The sequence below is a fragment of the Carettochelys insculpta genome, chromosome 20, assembly GCF_033958435.1.
Source record: "Carettochelys insculpta isolate YL-2023 chromosome 20, ASM3395843v1, whole genome shotgun sequence".
NCBI lineage: Eukaryota > Metazoa > Chordata > Testudines > Carettochelyidae > Carettochelys > Carettochelys insculpta.
The window spans coordinates 24,011,566-24,031,100 of record NC_134156.1 but is presented as its reverse complement, the minus strand read 5'-3'; the positions used below and the strand labels follow the sequence as shown (position 1 = coordinate 24,031,100).

The following is a 19,535-nucleotide window of genomic DNA, read 5'->3' as shown; positions in this document are numbered from 1 at the left end:
CGCCTCCAAAGCGCAACCGCCAGGAGACTTACGCTGGAGCCTTCTGCGGGCGCAGCCAGAGCAGTGACCCTGTGAGCTGGCAGCGGCAGTAGGCTCTTATCCTCCAGACCAGTCGCTAGAGGAGGCCACGCCAGGTGCTGGGGCTCGGAGCTGACGATCCAGCCTCCTGCAGCTGCTGAGAGGGGTCTCGTGACCTAGCAAGCCCCACCCCAGGGGCAGCCAGCGGCTCAGGAAGGGGGTCACTGTCTGTGCCAGCAAAACCTCTGCCCTCCAGCCCCGCCGGGCTACTGGGCGTTCATGCGGCGTGCTCTGCAATGGCGAGCGCCAAGACAGCAGGGGGGCCCGGGGGCTGTGCCCCCCAGAGCAGGACGCCACAGCCCCTCCATCTTCTGCCCTGGGGTCCCACCTTCCCGCACAGCCTAGGCTGGGAGCTGTCTGGTGCGTGGGGCTCCCTTGCAGACAGACCCAGCATGTTGGAGGTGAGGTCTCCCTGGACTGGGCTCCCTGAGCCTCCCCGGCATGCTCTCACCCCCTGGCAGACCTCTGAGAGCAGCAGCTCATGGGCTCCAGCAGGGCTCCTTGTCCGGGGTTGGAGCAGCATTCTGGACCCAGCGGGGTCAGAGCAGAACCAGGGTACAGAATCGGGTTTCCCTTTGGCCTGAGCTAGACCCCAGGGCGGGCTGCAGCGAGTGCTCCAGGGGTGCGGCTGGAAGCCAGGTCAGATGCCAGTGGCAAGGCCTGGGCGTGCAGTCTGCCGAGGAATTGGTTTAGAGCCAACTGGGACAGCCGGCTGCGACCCCAAGTGGGAACAAACAGCCAGGGCTGGGCCCCTTTCGCTCACCAGGCTCCAGAGCCCAATGGGAGCGTGCGGCTGGGCCTCGCCGCCGTGGGCTGAGTTCTGGGCCGCACCTCAATCGGCGAGCACAGCCAGCCACATGCCACAAAAAGCCAGCAACCCGCTGTCCCCAGAGCTTCTGGGGAGACACGACTGAGAGAATCAGTTACTCGGACGCCGGGGTCCTCCACTCAAAGGCACCAAACCAGGGGCAAAAATCACCTCTGTTCACCACGCTGCCTAACAAGAATCACACCCGCAGTTCCCTCAGACACTCCGGTTCATCTGTGCCACCACCTGCAACGCTCCGGCGAGAGACGAGAGGCCGTGAAAACCAACCACTAGCGGAAACAGCTTCTTCCAGCCCTGAAGGACCAGCCGCGCTCCTGGCTCAGCTTTAGAGCTCAGATCTGAGTCCCACAAACCCGCTGGGCCAGTCCTTTAGAACCAAAAAGCTAACGGGGGATTTGCAGAAGAGAAAAGCATTAAAGGAATCAAATTCCTCACACCAATGGCCCAGCCCTTGCCACAGGCTTGTAGCAGAGGCAGAATAAACTGCTGGCTTAAGTCAAGTCTGTGGAATAAGTCCGCAGCTGGGATGGGTCCTTCGGGCCTTTAACTGGAGCTGCAGTTTGTAGACAAGCCCCTTCGGAGGCGAGAAGCTGGACTGGAGACACAATGGAGACAGATGTTCCCAAGGCCTTTGCCGTTTGAGAGGAATCTCATTGTTCTGCTGTAGGTAAATCGACCCCCACCCCCCGATGGAGGGTGGAGGTCCATGGGCCAGTCCCCTGGCCAGGCCCGTCTCAGTTCTTTGCAGGCAGCTGCCAGGGCCTGCGGTTTAAGTGGGTGTTGCCGAGGTCCCTTCCAGTTCTCGTGTTCTATGATTCCAGATCAGAGGTTTGCAGAACAGTGTACTTGGTACCATCATTGTCCATGGACTGGTTCTCGCTGGGCCGATCGAACTGACGTGCTGGCTGGCTCCTGTGTGTGTGTTACTCCAAAGCCAGCGTCTGGAATACAGGTGCACCGCTCCTGTTCATATTTCCACGAGCAAAGATGACACAGGCTCTGAAATGACACCATCATAACCGGCAAATCAGAACCTTACTGATGATCGTTTACTCGGCAGCTTTGGGGCAAAGTGGCTGCAACGCCGATCAACGAGTTATCACCGCCTGATAACCTCTCCCCTGCATCCCTCTGCCACGGCCCAGGGCTCCTGCGTTTCACATCGGGGGCACCCCTGCATCAGCAAGGCACAGCTGAGGCCCAGCAATTACCCAGGCGAGTTTGGGTATGCAGCCCTGTGCATGGCAGCTTCTGCAAACCCCTCAGGCAGTGGGCGGGTGTAATAGGACGGGGTTTCTGAGCACAGCTGGAGAAATCAATTCAGGGTAGCTTTGTTTAAAATCTGGGCCACTTACAGCCCCAGGCTGGGATTTCCTTCTCACTAAGCAAATCCAACCAGCCACAAAAGCACCTCTGCCAGCCCCACTGGCCAGCCAGAAGCCACACAAGCAAACCCCCCAACTTCCCAGCTGCTGTGCCAGCCCAGACCAACAACCCCAAACAGCTGAGAGGTTCTTCAACGTTTCACCAACTCCACACAGATACTTCCGGGCCGCAGAGGGTCCAACCCCAGTCCCTGGTCAGTATATACTTGGATCTTACCCAAATCAACATGCTTACCCTAAATCCTTTAGATCTAAACATCTGAAGATTTATTAATAAAAAGAAAGAAAGAACAGGGTCGGAGAGAAAAACTGGGGAAGTGATAGTTTACATATATTAGTTTCAGTTATTGATACAGGCCGGGGATGTTATATACTGATTCTCTGACAGGCCATTCCAGATCACATACCTTAAGTTACTGGAGAATTGTAGATCTGGCCTGCTGGGATCAACATGCTGGGACACGGACCCTTGGAGACAGGCCCCAGAAGAGAGAAGCAGGATCCAGTCCACGATGGACGCTGCTAAGTCCACACCACGGTTCTCTCTTGCGTCCAGGGACAAAGCCCTTTCTTCTTCCCATCAGGCCCTTGCAGGTCAGAAGTCACTTGGCCCAGGTGAGCCGCTATGGCAAAATGCCATTGGTTGCTGGTTTTGCTAGCACATCCCAGTTGTTTACATGCAGAGTTGCCAACCATCAGTAAATTTACAGACAGTCCGAAAAATATCAGCTGAAATTGGACATGTCCCTAAAGTCCGTAAAAAATGGAGGCGTCCGTAAATTTGTAAATGTGCAATAAAATTTAAAAAAACAGCAATTATTCTATAGCAATTAAATTTCTTCTGCGCTTCTTCAGCCATTTTACTGTGGAGCAGTGGAAATTGGAGGTTTTACTTACTTATTTAGCTCAAGGATCGAGGTGATGTAACGTGACCCACATGACATTATCATCTACATTATCCCACTGAGCGAGCGTCAGCACATGGGCAACCTGACTAGCCAAAGGAAAGTGAGCTCAGTAGCATGTTGGTCTTGTGACGTATGAATGGCACCGGTTACTTTTCACTTTTGGCCGCTGATGTCATTCTAATTATAGTATAAAAATTATGTCTGTAAAAAAATGTGTCTGTCTGTCAATGACATTGCTGGGGGCTGTCAGCCGGGTTTCCCAACAGGCTGGGTGATGCCTTGGCTTCCAATTTCACCTGACAGGTCCCAAGCCTCTGGGATGTAGGTGCAGCCTTTGAGCACCTGGTTTCCACCTCATCGTTTAGCCCAGTGTCCTGGCTGGGGCTGAGTTCACACTTCCTTTTGTGAAGCTTACTGAGCGCTGAAGCGCTGCTAACACAGCTACAGCGCTGTGGGCAAAGGACCCGCGCGGGAGAATGTTTAAAGTGGAAAAGCCGCTGCACAGGGGAAGTTCCGCTCGTGACCTCAGCAGCCTGGTTCCAGTGCTATGAAAAGTCGTCACGGCTGGGACTTCCTCGGCTGCCATGGATGGCCGTGCTGGCTTTGCTGCCTTGCTGTGCCCTTCGCTCCCCACAGAGCGCTGCAGAACCGCCTCCCTGGTCGTTGCATTTTGCTGTTGATCTCATCTGCCCAGTCCGCCGGGGCCGACTTTGCATGCTGGGGCAGGCAATTCCCTATCTCACCAGAGGTTTCAGACCTGCCAGCTCCCCTCACCTGGTTTAGCCTGCCGGTTGAAGCCGTTTAGCGGGGTGTGGCCGCTGCCTGCTACAGCTTCTTGGAGCCGCAGGTGAGAGCTGGGTGCCAGGTGGGGACCAAAGGTGCATGAACTGCCTCTGCGGAGACAGAACAAGTCCCCACACCAGAGGAGCTACCCCTCCCTGGACACCCCATACACCCCACTTCAGAGCTAAGCTCTTTAACTTCACCTACGCACCTGACACAGCCATAGAAGCAGCATACGGAGCTTCAGAGCATCCCCAGCTTTCATGCGACACCTCGCGCTGGTTGGGGTTAGGGCTGGGGATAAGACAGACACAATAAATGGCCTGTGCCCAGTATAAAACCCCAGTCACGGGACATCTGCCAGCCCCTCCAGCAGAGGCTGGGTTACCGAGTTTCCAGGTCCTGAAAACCAGACATCGCAGCGCCAGCCACTTGCTCCCCACCCGCTTCCACTGGGACTCAGAGCAGCCTGCCCCCGAAAGGCAGGTAGGAGGGGACCCCAGCTGAGAAGAGGCTGCTGAGGCAGGGGCTGTTGACCTGCCCCCTCCCACGCTCTGTCCCTGACTTTTGCCATCCCTGCCCAGGCTGCAGGAGGCAGGCCGGCAGAGCCAGAGCAGGCAGTAACCAGACTCTTGGTGTCCAGGCAATATTTCTGCCAGGACTCCAGATGGGTCCCGTTGGCACCAGGCTTTCTGGTTGGAAACCAAGCCACTGGCAAAGCCGTACAGTGAGTTAATTCCCCCCTCAGCCTGCGTGTGCGTTACAGAGTGGTGTAAATGCAACAAGGCCTTGTGCCTGCAGCTTCCCCCCCCGTGTGCCCTGCTTCCCACACACTCGGCTGCCTCTGGGGTGGAGCCCAGTAGCAGGGCCGCAGGGTGTCGCAGGGTGGCAGGAGCATAGCTGTGTGATGTAGTGGGGGATAGGGGTGTGTATGTGTGTGTCTCACAGAGGGTGGGGGGGGCTTCTGCTGAGGGTAACCGAGTGGACCAGGTGACACCTCTGGGCTGCAGACAAAGGGGGAGGTGGAGCCTGCGGGGTTTGAATTGGAACTGGGAGTTAGGAAGCAGTGAGTCTGGGCTGGGAGAGAGAGAGAGATGGGGAGGGGGCCAGGCCCTGGCTCCAGGGGGCCCCGTGGGGCCTCCTCTCCCCAGCATGGATGGGACTGGCTGTCCCCGCCTGCTGCACTGACTCTTCTGTACGATGCTGTGTCCTGTCGGCTAATAAAACCGCTGTTCTCCTGCTGAGTGAGAGTCACTCCTGCCTGCGGACGGGGTGCAGAGCTTGGGGGGCCCCTGAACCCCATCACGAGCTACAGCACGGGGCCAGCCAGGTCACCTGCCGCAGGCTCAGGACTCCCTGAAAAGTTGGAGCCTTGTGCAAGCTACTGGCTGGCCCCCGGGCTGGGGAACCGAGAGCAGCCTGGCAAGGTCATTGGGCTTGCTCTGCGTGGCGGGTGAGAAGCCAGGGGGCTGGCCAAGGCTCCTTTGTCTGCTGTCACTGAGCCGGAGAAGGCTGGAGGGCTGCCAGGCTGGGGAGGAGCGAGCGGCGGAGCCGGCTGTGAAGTGCACAGTAGCCGGGCAGCAGTTCCACCTCGCTCAGCAGCTTCGCACAAAAGCAGCACAGCAGCAGCTGCCAGCTCGGATCCCATCAGCCCGACAGCCACTCGCTACACGGGAACGGTCGATGCCCCCCCACCGCAGCTCTGGCCCCAGCTGGCAGCTCGGGCACCGTGAAGGTCACAGCGGCTGTCCGAGCAGAGCCCCGGGGGGGTGTGGCTGCTGTGAGTCGAAGCTGCTGAGTGTCTCTGCTCCCTCCATGCCCCATAGCCCCAGTGCCATGTGACTGCCAGCCAAAGCAGGCTGGGCTGGGCTGGGCTGGGCTGGGCAGCGGAGCAAGGTGGGGGGAGCTCCAGGGAGGAAGGCTGTCCTTGTTGATGAGGTACCAGCTAGGCACCCGTGTCCCTGTGTGACCTCGGTCCGTCACTGTGGTGCGCCGGGTCTCATTCCCTCCACCTGTAAAATGGGCAGAATCATACATGTGAAAGAACCAGCATGAGAGCAGCCCTGGGGTGGAATAAAAGCTGGGCAGGGCTACAAACGGCCCTGGGGCCTGCCTGGGAGCGGGCGTGGGTCTGGTGGGGTCCTGGAGGGACAGGGCAATCGAACGGTTTTACCAGCTATCCAGGGGACACAGCAGGTCGGCACGGGTGAGGTTTGCAAACGACACAGACAATGGGGAACGGCGCCAAGACCAGGGCACTGATACGGCGCCAGTGCACGTCGCTGGGTAGCCTGGGCGCAAGCGAAAAGGAGAAACGTAACTGCCTCCGTCTGGGAGCAGCGGCTCCTGCCAGGGGTTGGCGTCACGGTGGAAACCAGCTGGCAGGGCCAGCAGAGCCAGTGGGAGCTGGGGGTGCCCAGAGGGGAGCTGGTGCAGGGCAGAGAGGTTATTTCACCCCTGCTGGGCTCCTGGGCTCAGTTCTGGGCCCACGATTCCAGCGGGAGGAGAGGAGCCGGGGGACGGACGGTGGATCGAGGAATGAGCCGCCCCTGGAGCGACAGACTGCCAGCTCTTGCCTGAGCAAAGGCAGGCTGCGGGCCTGCCCCAGCTGCAAGGACCAGGGCAGGGCAGGAACGCAGGAGAACGACCGGTCGGCGCAGCGGGTGGGATCTCCTGCAGTCCATGGCTGGGACCAAGGGGTAAACGTAACTCACCCTGGCACCACCGCAGGCTGCATCGCTGGAGGGGTGTTTGCCAGCAGCTCTGCCCTAGAGCTCACTGCGGGGCTGGGCTCTGGCCCGTGGGCTGCAGGAAATTCCTACCGCCTCTGGCCCTGTGTGGCCGGGCCGAACACCCTTTGGGCGGCTGCTGTCCCCTTCTGTGGCCTGCAGCGCCTTGCACCACGGGGCGGCCGCCTGTTCGCTCCCGTAACCCGCCTCAGTGACCCCCGAGCTCCTGTCCTGGCTCAGCTACCAGCGCTCGGCGGCACTGGGTGCTTGGCACACGAGGCACAGCGAGACGGCCCCCGGGGGAAGAGAAGCGCAGGGCGTGGGCTCGGGGAGAGACGGGAGCCTGGGACGTCCAGCCGGGGGTCTCGCAGGGCGGCGCTGACGGGGCTGAGGGCCAGGCGGGAGCCATGTGATGTTTGTGGACCCTGGAGAGGGGCTGGCGGCACCCGAGCAGCAGCTCTGTGGCCATCTGGCTGAGCTTGGCAGACAGCTGGGCCACAGCAGGACCCGGTCGATGGCTGGCAGCCATTCAGCCGGGCCCGAGATAGCGACCGCCTGCACTTTGCAGCAGGAAGGTCCCCGCAGCTCACGTGGGCAGCGGCTAGCAGTCATCCCCGGCAGGCTGGCATCAGGCTACGTGGCACCCGCCATGCCCATCCCCGGGGGGCAGCGAGGAGACCCGGCCACATCCCCCTGCCCCTTTTCTAGCCCTTTTGCCTTGCTCCTCCCTTGAGTTGCTGCCTGTGACCCTGGCGCAGAGGGGCGCTCGCCCAGCCGTGCCAGCAGAGGCCAGGCGACCCATCTGGCACTGTGAGGGGACCCCGGCTGCCTGGCACTGGGGGGTGCCTGGCACAGGGGTGTATACCTGGCACAGGTGTCCTGACACTGGGGGTGGAGGACTGGTACAGGGGGCCTGGCACTGGGGGTGGGGGCCAGGCACTGGGGGCTCCCCGGCCCAGACCACAGGCTAGGCTGCCAGCGGGCGAGTGCGCCTCCATGGGAGAAGGAAGCAATCCCCCCTCTGATGCGGTTTCCGTGGTAACTGCTGTTGTCCGTTTCCACCAATCAGTGGCGCGGGGCTGGGAGGGTCAGTGTCCTACTTAAGCGCCCGGGAGCGCCCGGCGGGCTCAGTGCGGGCGCGGCGGAGCCATGGGGGGGCGCAGGCCGGCGGGGGCCGGGCGAGGGGGCTGCGGCTGGGCCGCTCTGCTGCTGCTCGTGCTCCCGGTCCGGGCAGGTAAGGAGGCTGGGGGCGGCTGGGCACCGGCTGGGACTGAGGGGGGCTGGTTTTGGGGGGGCGCGGCCGCTCCCAGCTCAGGTCCCCTGGCGAGGGGGCACCGTGAGTGGCACAGTTCCTGGCAGGGCCAGGAGGGGGCTGCAGTGACAGCTGTGCCCGGCCAAGCCCGCTGGGCATCCCCCGACCTGGCAGAGCCCCCTGCGCGAGGGGCACCCGCCTAGAGATGCAGCATCGCGGGTCATGTGGCTCTCAGCCGACCCTGCACCCGAGGGCCTGGGCCAGCGCCCGAGCCAGGCTCCTTGGCACCGTGGGCCCCTGCCAGGACGGAGCGGCCAGGCCCCGAGCTGCCGTGGGACGGGAACCCCCACTGGCTCGGCCACAGGGTGCCAATCCCCCTCCGCTGGGCGTCGCTGGGCGGGGTAATCCCCAGGACAGGCAACGCGCGTAGCGTGACGTGTTATAATAGGGGCCAAATTCGCTGTGGGGGCAAACGCTTCCTGCGCCAGGGAAGTCGAGGCAGCCGTGCCCGCCACCAGCCTGGGGGCTGGGAACAAGCCACAGGCAGGGCCCGCCAGGGAGGGGGCTTGTCCTGCCGGGAGGGCAGGGACCGGCCTCGATGGCCTCTCGAGGTCCCTCCCCGGTCTGTTGGCTGGAGCAGCTGCTTCAGGTGCTGCCCCCGTCCGGGTAGTTCCTCTCCCCTGCAGCAGCATCGGCCCCGGCTCCTCTGGGCTTCACCTGGGGGGTGGTCGGGGAAGGAGCTGGCTGGCACAGGAGCTGCTGGAAGAGGATCTTGGCTTGGCAGCCGGCTGGCGTTCCTCCCAGCAGCGAAGTGGCTGCGTTGCATTGAGTTAATGAGGGGCTGGGAATCAGCTGGCGGGGCTGGGAGCCAGCTGCCCTGGGCTGGGAGCCTCCCACCAGCTGGAGCCTCCTGCATGGGAGGGGCCCCCGGCAGCAAGCATGGAGCTGGGGGTGGCAGCAGCATGCACCAAGCTCCCAGTCGCTCCGCAGGGTGGGCGGCCAGTGAGCCTGCAGCCAAAGGCAGCAGCCAGGGTGCTCTGGGCAGAGGCCGGTGGCTCAGGGTGCTCCTCCTTGCAAGGGGATTCCCAGCAGGTCGCGTGAGCTGCTTGGCCAGGGAAGAGGGACAGGCTTGGCTGCGGGACAGGGAGCAGATGCAAAGCCCTAGAATACTGGGCTTGGACTTGGAACTAGAGGCCAGCGGACGATTTCCCAGCCCGCTGCCGGCCCCATGGGAGTTGTGTGTCCCCGGCCTGGCCCATCTCCCACAGGGTCCCTCTGGGTCATGGGCTCAGGCCTCACCCTGCTCCCAGAGCCCTGGGGATCAACAGGCCCTTCAGCTGCCAGGGGAGTGAATCCACCCTGGTGACACCCTCCACGGATGGGTTTCTCCTCCCCTGCCCCTGAGAGACCCTGATCTGCGTCTGCGTCAGGCCCCCCCATCAGAGCCAGCTGGGACCCAGGCCAAGCCCAACCAGGAGCAGGTCTCACCGGCATGTGGTAGGCAGAGCTGTTGGGTCTTCTGTGGGCATGAGGGAGGTGCGTGCTGCATCCCTGGGGCAGGAGAGTGGCTGGACAAAGTCCCTGGTCTCTTCCCGCACTGACTTTGGGGCGTTTCTGCTCATCCCCCTCACCGCCTGCCGAGGGGCTGCACCAGGAGGATGTGAGCTGGGCGAGGCAGCTCTCTGCCTGCCCAGATGCCTGACTGATCTTGTGCCCCCCACCCCCAGCCCCAGGTTTCACTTTACTTACAAGAGCCTTGCTTGCAACGTCCTCTCCGGATGCACCAGTGTCACAACATGCCGCGCCCGACCAGTCGGCGTGTTTCTCCTTTGTACCGTGGGGCGCTAAACACAGTCCCCTGGGACATGAGGCGCCTGCAGGGAAGGGACGTTACACAAGTCTTTGCCATTCTGACGTGTTAGTACCGATGCAGCTGGTGCTTTTCGTGCAGCCTGTGCTCAGATGAGGCCATTACCTAGCAGAGTGGATGTTTCCCCCCAGCTGAGCTCTGTGCACCCCTGGGGTACCCCAGCCTGAGAACCACTGGGCCACAGCACTTGGCTCTGAGCTTCCTGCGCCCGCCCGCAGGGCCCTGTCCTAGCCAGTACCATGCCCACAACCCCTCCTCATGCCCCTGTGCCAATCTTCCCCCCGCAGCCCAGAGAGCGGAGCTCAGCGGGGAGGCGGTGGGGGCCACCATTAACCACTCGCTGGCACTGCTCCACCGGCTGCAGCAGCTGCTTTACAACGGCAACGCCAGCGACAGCACGCTGCGGCTGCACACCGCCGGCTCCGACGAGGTCAAGGTCTTCCGCACCCACCAGCTGCTCCTGGCCCTGCAGAGCGAAGCCTTTGAGAGCCTTTTGCACAACCAGACCGTGGTGACGCTGCAGGAGCCGGCCGACAGCGCCGCGCTCTTCGAGAAATTCATCAGGTGCGTGTGCGCACGGGGCCAGGGCCTCTGGCTGCGCCGGGCAGGAAAAATCTCATCACACAGGTGCCTGGGCCGCGGGCAGCCGTTTCCCATCTGCAGAGAGGCTGGCCATGGGGAGAGCTGGCCAGGCCCTGCCAGCCCCAAAGCGAGTGGGGGAACCACTAAGAGAAGGGCTGAGAGAAGAGGGGAGGGAAGAAGGGGGCTGGAGGTACCAGGCCTGTGAGGTTTACACCGCCAGGGAGCTGCAATCAGACCTTCCGGACGGAGCTGTACAGACACCTCCCAGTCTGTCCCTTTCCTGCACCTCATAAAGCACATCACCAGCACATTGGCGATTATGCCAAGGAGAGAACCAGGGCTGGGCTGGCAGGAACTGTGGGTTGGAAGTGAGGGGCACTGGCAGGGCTGGCGGAGCCGAGGCCTGGGCTGGCAGGGGCTGCAGTCGGGAGTGAGGGGCACCGGCTGGCTGGCGGAGCCGAGGCCTGGGCTGGCAGGGGCTGCAGTCGGGAGTGAGGGGCACCGGCTGGCTGGGGAGCCCAGGGCTGGGCTGGCAGGGGCTGCGGGTCGGGCGTGAGAGGTGGCAGCAGAGGTGACTTGCTCTGCTAATGCCAGAGGTGCTGTTTCGTCTGCGCCCAGGTACCTGTACTGCGGGGAGATTTCCATCCTGCTGCACCAAGCCATCCCCATGCACCGGCTGGCCAGCAAATACCGCGTCTCCACGCTGCAGCGCGGGGTGGTCGAGTACATGAAGAGCCACCTGGCCAGCGAGTCCAGCCAGGGCCACGTGGTGGGCTGGTATCACTACGCGGTGAGGATTGGTGACGCGGACTTGCAGGAGAGCTGCCTGCAGTTCCTGGCCTGGAACCTCTCGGCCGTCATGGGCAGCGCCGAGTGGGCCGCGGTGAGCCCGGAGCTGCTGGCGCTGCTGCTGGCACGCTCCGACCTGGTGCTGCAGAGCGAGCTGGAGCTGCTGGCCGCCGTGGAGGCCTGGGTGGGCCGCACGCAGCCCGACCGGCCCGTGGTGGAGAAGCTGCTGCGTGCCATCCGCTACCCCATGATCCCCCCCGTCCAGCTCTTCCAGCTGCAGGCGCAGTCGGCCGTGCTGAGGCGGCACCAGGCCGCCATCCAGGACCTGCTCTTCCAGGCCTTCCAGTTCCACTCCGCCTCCCCCATCCACTTCGCCAAGTACTTCGACCTCAACTGCAGCACGTTCCTGCCTCGCAACTACCTGGCCAGCGCCTGGGGCTCCCCGTGGGTCATCAACAACCCGGCCCGGGACGACCGCAGCACCAGCTTCCAGACCCAGCTGGGCCCCAGCAGCCACGACGCCGGCAAGAGGGTGACTTGGAACGTGCTGTTCTCCCCACGCTGGCTGCCCGTCAGCCTGCGCCCCGTCTACTCGGACACCACCGCCGGGGCCATCCAGTCCGTGCGCCTGGAGGACGGGCGGCCCCGGCTGGTGATCACGCCGGCCATGACCAGCTCTGACTTTGCCGGCGTCAGCTTCCAGAAGACCGTCCTGGTGGGCGTGCGGCAGCAAGGCCGGGTCCTGGTGAAACACGCCTACAGCTTCCACCAGAGCACGGACGAGCTGGCCGAGTTCCTGGCGCACGCCGACCTGCAGCGGCGCACCTCCGAGTACCTGATCGACAACGGCCTCCACCTGCACCTCATCGTCAAGCCGGTCTACCACTCGCTCATCCGCGTCCGGAAGTGACCAGCCAGAGAGGGGCCGGGGCCTGGCCCGCCGAGCCCAGAGAGCTGCGCAGCTCACAGGCCCGGGGCCGGGGTCCGAGACAGGAGTGGGTTCAAGCAGCCAGATTAGTTAGCTCCAGAGATGGGTCTGCCAGGGTGTTCTGCCCCACCTGACAGCAGAGCTCCCCCGGGCCAGGCGGGGGCCATCGCGACGCTGTGTCTCCCCCAGGCTGGGCTCTCCGGCCCAGGGGCATCCATGGATACAGGCAAAGGAAGAGGCCCTGCCCCCCCGGGAGGACACTGAAACCCCCCAGAGCATCTCCCTTGGACCCCCCGCCGCCCCCTCCACGCAGCTCCCCGGGTCTGACGCACTGATTCCAGCGGGGAGGGTCCATCTGCACTGGTGGGGTTCACCGTGGGAACCAGCCTGGCCCCCCCGGACACTCACGCCCTCTCTCCCATCACTAGCTCTCTGGGTGGCCCTCCAGCCCGTCCTCTGAGCTCCCCCAGGCCTGTAGCTGGCGGGAGGCCCAGCCCGGCCGTGCTAGGGCTGGGCACGCCGGAGGGAAGGGAGCTGGTAGGAGAATTCAGTGCATTCCCCAGCGGAGAAGCGCCCTGTGCAGCATCCCATGGCTGACCCGGTTCTGCTGCTGGGTCAGGTGGAGCCCCTCGCCCAGCAGCCCAGGGCGGCCCACCCCCCGTGGGACTTCCCACCCGCCTCTGTGTGCCTCCTACCAGGGACCTGACGGATGGCCACTGGCTGCTTCACAGGGCCTCCTGGACAAGCCACTTGTACCAACGTCCAATGAAAAGGCAGAATGGGCCCCTGGGGGCCAGCTTTTGGGGAGGCTGATGTTGGGAATGTTCCCGCTAATTATTTCCGTCCGGGGCAGAATAAATTTTGTTATGTGCTCTGAGGCCTGTCCAGATGTGCACCACCCAGAGAAACACATGGGCTGGACATGCTGCTTGCAGCAGGCAGGTGACCTCTGGCCTTCCGCCCCCAGGGGTCACAGCCCCCAAACCAGGCAGAACCGTGACGATCCAGCTGAGCGGCCTCGCCTGGGCCAGAGCCCCTCACTCAGACCTCCGACCTGTAGCCCAGCACTTCCTGCTGGTTCTGACAGCCCCTGGGGGCAGCACAGTCCCGGGGCATGGAGCACCAGTCGCTAGTGAAACACCCGCTCAGCTCACGCACACGGCAGAGGCTGGGCAGCCCCGCCCTGGGCCGTGCAGCTGGGAATGGGCCCGCCTGCCAGTCAGCCTCATTTGCAGGAGGGTAATTAATACTGAACAGATGGTTCAGTGACTGCGTCACCAATTGCCAGGGCTCCAGAGACTGTTTTTAACCATGTGGCACCTCCCGCTGCTGGGTTTCTGGTGACTCCCTGCCATGCCAGCCAGGCCCGGGCCATGCGCTTAACCGGTCGCACCTGTTATTACCCCGCTATTCCCCGACCTCCACTATCAAGCGACCCGCTCCAGAGGCAGGGAGAGGATGTGCAGCAGGCAGGGCTGTCCCAGCCGTGGCGCAGTTAAATGACTTGCCCAAGTCACCTGGGCAGTCAGTGGCAGAGCACAGGGCATGTCACCAGCTGGGGTTGCCCTCGGTCTGTGCCCGAGCTGAGTACTGGCGCCAGCTTTGCTACGATCGGGGGAAAGCCGCTGAGTTACACCACACCAGGCTGCCGAGTCTCAGCAAATCACCTTTTAATTTAGCCTTAAGAGGAATAGAAAGAAAGTCCCCCAGTTCCGAGTCCCTGGACGTGCCCACAGAGCCAGGGCAGCCCCCGCTGCCCTGCTGCCCATGGGGCAGACCTGGGTGCTGTGCCGGGGCTGAGCACCCATGGATTGGTCACCTCCCTCTCTCCCAGCCCCACTAGGAGACCCCAGCTGCAACCCAGGGGCCCGATCCAGGGTGCTGCAGGTCTGGCTGGCTGCTCTAGGTCAGAATCGGGCCCTGGCCCGGGGGAAGAGTTTGGCAATATGGTTTCTTTACAGGGTAACCGAGCCAGCCCCGGGGTCCGCGCACCTCCTGCCCGCTGCCACGGCAGGGAGATCCCCTCAGCAGCTGGGTGCCCCCCTCCACACACGGATGATCCTCAGCCATGGCTGGCCCTGGAGGCCCTGAACTCTCTCTCCTGGCGGTGCCTGTGTGCCCTGGGATGCTGGGGAGCGCCGGGGGTGACCCCAGCTAGATTCCTGGCCCCAGCTGTCCTGCCACACCCCCTTTGCAGCAGGCCAGCCCTGGCAGACTGCCAGTCGGGGCCACAGAGAGCCCTGCCCACACCCCCAGCACTGGGCTCTGCAGCCCCTAGGGAAAAACACCGGTGGCTCAGGCAGGGCCCTGGTTCCTGCGGCCTCGGGGAGCTCCTGCATCGTCCTGCCGCATGCGGCACCCCTGGGGGCAGGGCAGCTGCCACAGGGCGGTAGCAGGAGGGGTCGGGGGCGGCGGCCGTCCCAGGAACTCTGGGTGCCTAGGGGGTGCACCACCTGGAGCGAGACGTGGATGGGGCCAGCGCTCCATGGCCCTGCCTGCCCCATGGCTGCCGGGGCTGGAACAGAGCAACTTGCTGGCACAGGCTGCCAGCCACACGCCGTGCGACTGCACAGAGCCCCCCTGGCCAGGGCCGGCTGGTGGGCGGGAGAAGGGGGCAGGTCCATACTGCACTGCAAGAGACTCCTAGTCCTCCTGCAGCTCCCAGCCCTTGTGCTGGCTCTGCCCACAGGAGCCCCCTGCCTGCCTCAGGCCAGTCCTGCCAGGCCGCGACATCCCTGCCCCACGGGCTGGCCGCAGTCCGGTGCCATCTGCTTGCAGCCCCTCAGTAGCGCCGGCTCCTGTCATCCCTGGAGTAGGTGCTGGTGCCATTCAGCGCGAGGTAGCTCAGCTGGGGGCGCTGGCCAGCCCGGGGGCCTTTCCTCCAGCTGCTGGGATGGGGCAGAGGGAGGGGGAGGGACGCTGGGTCCCCAAAACCTGGGGGGAGGAAGACAAGCGGAAGAGGTCAGCAAAGTGGAGCCTGGCCCCGATCGGGGCCCTTGGCACAGGGGCGGGCGCCCGGCGCAAAACAGCCACTAGGCTGGGGGCAGCCAATGAGAAAGGGCCTGCAAGGCATGCTGGGAACCCGGCTCCTATATAAAGAGCCATGCTGGGCTGGGCTGGGCAGACAGCAGGGCGTAAAGGGCACCAGGGAAGGGGCCCTGAGGGTGCTGCCTGCTCCTTCCAGCGCACAGGGCTCGACGCAGCTTGTCCTGGGGAGGGATTGGCTGGGCATGTCTGGGGGGGTGAGTGGCCACAGTCCAGCTGTCAGGAGGGGCTGGAGCTTATCCCCGCGGAGGGGCACCGGGAGCAGCTGGCCCTGCTGCAGGCTGGGCAGTGCCTGGTGCGTGAGCGCAGAGGGGGCTCGGCCACGGGTACGCCCATCTCTGCCACAGCGGCTGATGGGGGACGCTTGTGCCCAGCCTGGGGATACGAGGCCCTGACCCAGCAAGACAGGGTCCCCCCTGTGTGCAAGAGAGGCTGGGGCACGAGGGGAGGCGGGGCCCCAGGCCCTGGTGCTGCACCGAGGGGGCGCCCTGGACATGCTGTGCATGGCGAAGTGCGTGTGGGCAGCCCTGGGCGGACCAGGGCCCCGCCAGCCGGAGCCTCACCCACCTGCATGCTGGCTCTGCAGGAGAGTCCCTTTGGTGAGACGCTGGGCGGCTTTGCCGGGAGCCCGGGGGTGCAGCGCCAGCTGCCCCCCGGCCGGGATCCTGTGCTCAGAGCTGCTCTGCAGGGTGCGGCCCCGGGTCCCATTGCTCCTGGGGCCGGAGAGCTGTGGGGACAGCAGGGGGAAGACCCGGCTGCAGCAGCTTGGGGGAGACCTCCGGCGATGGGGGGCAAAGCTCAGCCGCAGGGGCAGCCTTGGACCCGGATCCCAGACTCTGACCCTGGGATGCAAGGGTACGGCCCAGGGCCCCCCTGCCAGAGAGACAAGGGGGAGGCCCCCTGGCCCAGCACTGCCCCCCACTGGTGCATTGTGGGTAAACTGTAAGGGCCCCCCCCACTGGTGCATTGTGAGTAAGCAGTAAGACCCCCTCCCACCGGTGCATTGTGGGTAAGCTGTAAGGCCCCCCCCCAACACACTGGTGCACTGTGGGTAAGCTGTAAGGGCCCCCGCCACCGGTGGTACATCCCTGGCCTGTCTTGCACTCGGCTCCTGCGGTTCCCCCTGTGGGACCCCCAACGGCACAGCCCCTCCCCCGCTACCCCCACCAAGACCCCTGGCCCGCACAGGGTGGGGGCTGGCCGGCACGTACCCCGTGGCCGGTGACCTCGAAGGACCTGGACCGTCGCTTCCGCCTTCTGCCGTCCAGCGACCCCTCCCTCGTCTCCAGCTTCTTCCCGCCCTTCTTGTGCCCCCGCCGGCAGGGCCCCTCGCCCCGCGGGGATGTCTCCCCGGTGCCGCTGGACAGGTTGTCCTCGCTGGCGGCGTGCTGCAGGCCGCGGCTGGGGCTGGGTGGGCGCCGGGCCGGGGGGTCCCCGTTCTCGCTCAGGGAGCGCAGCGACAGGCTGCTCTGCTCCTTCATGGGCTCCAGCAGGTGCGGCCGGTCGGACTCCAGCACCCTGGAGCGGCGCCGGGCTGCCTTCACCGCGATGCTCTTGGTGCTGCTCAGGATCTGGCTGCGTTCTGCAGGAGAGAGGGAGCCCCCACCCCCAGCGTCTTAGTCCCCCTACAGCTGCGAGCCTGGGTCCCTCCCTGACCCACCGGCCTCTCCCCAGCTGCACCTCCTGTGCCCCGTCCAGCCCGCAGCAGGGGAGAGGTGCTTGCCCCCAGAGAGCGCTGGGAGCTGCTGCCGCTTTTCAGGGGGCGGGTGGGGGGCAGGCAGCTCGCAGTCCAGACACCGCGGGGAGGGGCCACTGAGCCCCCAGGCCCAGCCCCCAGTCTGCCCAGTCTGAGCGCCCTGGGGCAGGGAGGGTATCCCCCACTGCCCCCAGCAGCACCCAAGGGTGCCCCAGCTAGGGCCTGGGTGGCAGGAGCCCTTTGCCAGCATCCTGGCAGCGCCTGTGCCTTCCCCTGCCTCACCTGTGCGGGAGAGGGCCAGGTCCGAGCCGTGCTCACCGCTGTCCGGGGAGGAGTCGGCTTGGCTCTCCAGGCTGGCCAGGCTGCCCCGGTGCAGGTACTGGGGAGAGACGGGGTGGTGAGCGCGGCCGGCCGACACGCCTGCCCTGCACTTGCTACCTGCCCGCTCGGGCTGGGGTAGGACTGGGAGGGCAGGATGCAGCCCGAAGCCCCCAGCCCAGCCCTGCACAAGGCAAACCGGCAGCAAGGCCCAGTCTCCATCTGATTTTTTGGCTGAGTCTCCCGCAGGCAGTAACGCCCCCTCCGAGCTCAGAGCCCCCGGGGGCCGGGCGCTGCAGTGAGAGGCAGCGCAGGCGGACCGAAGGGAAACCGAGGCACCTTGACTTGCCCAAGGTCACCCAAGCAGGTCAGTGGCGGAGCTGGGAGTATCCCCAGGACTCTGGGCGCTGTGTAGTGCTCCAGCTACTTGGCAACCCTGCCCCTCGCACGGGCCCCTCCCGCACCGGGCCCTTTCCCCCGCGCACCTCGTGGCTCACCAGGCTGCTCATGTGGATCGGGGGTGGGGTCAGCACAGCCGAGCTCTTGATCTGCCGCACCTGGGGGCTTGTCCGGAACAGGGGCGCCAGGTCGCTGGGGAGAGGGCAGGGCGTGGTCATGCTCGGAGCTGAGACATGGCGCAGGGCGAGGGGCTGCACTGACTTCACCCCTGCTCCCAGCTCCCGAGAGCCGGCGGCCGTGCCAGGGGCCGGAACGCAGCGCAGGGCAGCAGCCCCTCTAGCAAAGGGCTGAGCCAGGCACAGGCCCAGCGGCTGCAGCTGGGGTGGTGCGGTAGGAAGCCAGGAGCAGCGGGGTCTGCCCCGGCTGGCAGCGGAGACAGAGCTCCCTGGGTGCAGGGGGGCAGGCGTGGGGGTCTGGAGGCCGGGAGGCTGCCTCAGGGACCAGGCCTGGGGCTGCATTTTGTAAATGAACCAAAAACCATAGCGTCCCCTCCCCCTCCCGGCCCCGCAGGGGGGCAACAGGGATGTTTCCTTGGCTCTGACCTCGGCCAGCTCTTCCTGTGTGCTTGGCTGAGTGGGGAGCCGGCAGCCTCCTCTGTGCCCACCCACCTCTCGCCCCGCCGACGCTTGCACTGCCGGCAGCCAGGGGCTGGGTCTTAAATAGGGACACCCACGTGCTGGGCTGGGTATGTGGTGCCCAGCTCCTCCTGCCCCTGGGGAGCCCCTACCTCCCCAACTCCCACACCAAGGGTGGCAGGGCTCCCGGTGCCCAGCCCCTCCTGCCGCCGGAAGCCCCTACCTCTCTGCCTCTGGCACCAGGGGCGGCAGGAGGTGCCGGCGGGAGTTGCGCTGCAAAAGCGGCTGGTGGTCGGTGCCCAGCGTCCGCACGCTGTCCTGGTCGGAGTCCGGGGTGCTCTCTGCAGCTGAGAGCTGGGGGATCTTGGGCAGAGACGTGTCCTGCAGGGAAATTGGTGCTGTCAGGCCCAGCCCAGCCGCGCTGCGCTTTGCCAGGGTCTCTGGCGGGAGAAGGGGGGGGATGCCCCAGCTGCAGGCCAGAGACCACCGGCTGCAGCTTGTCTGGCCGTCACTCCCCGGTGGATTGGCCCTTTGGGGTGGAGGGAACCCTCCATGCTGAGCCTCTGGCCCCTGGGAAATCACCTCACTCTCTCACTGCCCCCTCCTCACACCCCGGCCCCCCAGCTCCCCACGGTGGCCGCTGAGCCGTTGGACGGCCGTGTGCAGGAGCCGCACACAGCCCGGTCTGGGTGAGGTCTGAGGAACACATTGACCTGGGCATGGGGCTGCTCCTGCGGGGGCGGAAGAACTTTTCTTCAGTTTGGGGCGACCGTTTCTCAGGCGGTGGAAGGAGGGGGCGGGCGGTGGCCCCGGGGCACTGGAGCGTCTCCAGATATGGCTGGTGCGCTCTCTGGCTAGTCGGGGGGTGCACAGAGGGGCTTGGGGACCGGGCTGGGGTCGGACAGCGGAGCCCCCCCAGGCCTGGGTTGGTAGTTGGTCTTCTTGACTTGACCTTGTCAGCAGTGCCACCAGGCCCCCCGTTACTACACCCCCACAGGTACCGTCAGGGCTTTGGCCGCCACGCAGTCCAGGCTGGCGACCCGGTCCAGGCTGCCCTCCTCCAGTTCCCGCAGGTAGATCTCGTACAGCTCCTCCAGGTGGTGTGGTACCGAGAGGTGGTATTCTGGCAGGGAGAGGGCAGACATGAGAAAGGGGAAGGACCCCCCAGACCCACACGGGGGCCCCCCGCTGCGTTCCCTGTGAGCTGAGCGCTTGGGCGGCTGCCCAGGAGAGATCCAGGGGCCGCTCAGTGGATGAGCAGAGCGCCCACAGCCGGCAGCGTGTTTCTATGGGTGGTGCACATCCACAG

The 19,535-nt window shown here is 64.8% G+C and overlaps 2 protein-coding genes across 6 annotated transcripts in view; one reads left to right on the top strand and one right to left on the bottom strand.

The window, feature by feature from the left end:
- Positions 1–7,861: 7,861 nt before the first annotated feature.
- BTBD17 (BTB domain containing 17) lies at positions 7,862–12,902 on the top strand. The gene is given in 5 exon segments (XM_075015025.1): positions 7,862–7,946; positions 10,122–10,398; positions 11,035–12,103; positions 12,832–12,841; positions 12,844–12,902. Coding segments are annotated over 5 exon segments (1,500 nt in total).
- Positions 12,903–13,795: 893 nt separating this feature from the next.
- KIF19 (kinesin family member 19) overlaps positions 13,796–19,535 on the bottom strand; it is a 28,028-nt gene continuing 22,288 nt past the window's right edge. For 2 of the 5 annotated variants that reach the window (XM_075014648.1, XM_075014650.1), the window contains exons 14-20: positions 19,228–19,349; positions 18,450–18,607; positions 17,678–17,783; positions 17,157–17,253; positions 16,390–16,760; positions 15,746–15,905; positions 13,796–15,067 (exon numbers count right to left, since the gene is read on the bottom strand). In XM_075014648.1, coding sequence (XP_074870749.1) covers positions 14,916–15,067; positions 15,746–15,905; positions 16,390–16,760; positions 17,157–17,253; positions 17,678–17,783; positions 18,450–18,607; positions 19,228–19,349 — 1,166 coding nt within the window. In that variant the 3' untranslated portion in view covers positions 13,796–14,915. The remainder of the gene's footprint in view (positions 15,068–15,745; positions 15,906–16,389; positions 16,761–17,156; positions 17,254–17,677; positions 17,784–18,449; positions 18,608–19,227; positions 19,350–19,535) is intronic. The other 3 variants (XM_075014651.1, XM_075014649.1, XM_075014652.1) reach the window with 3 other exon arrangements.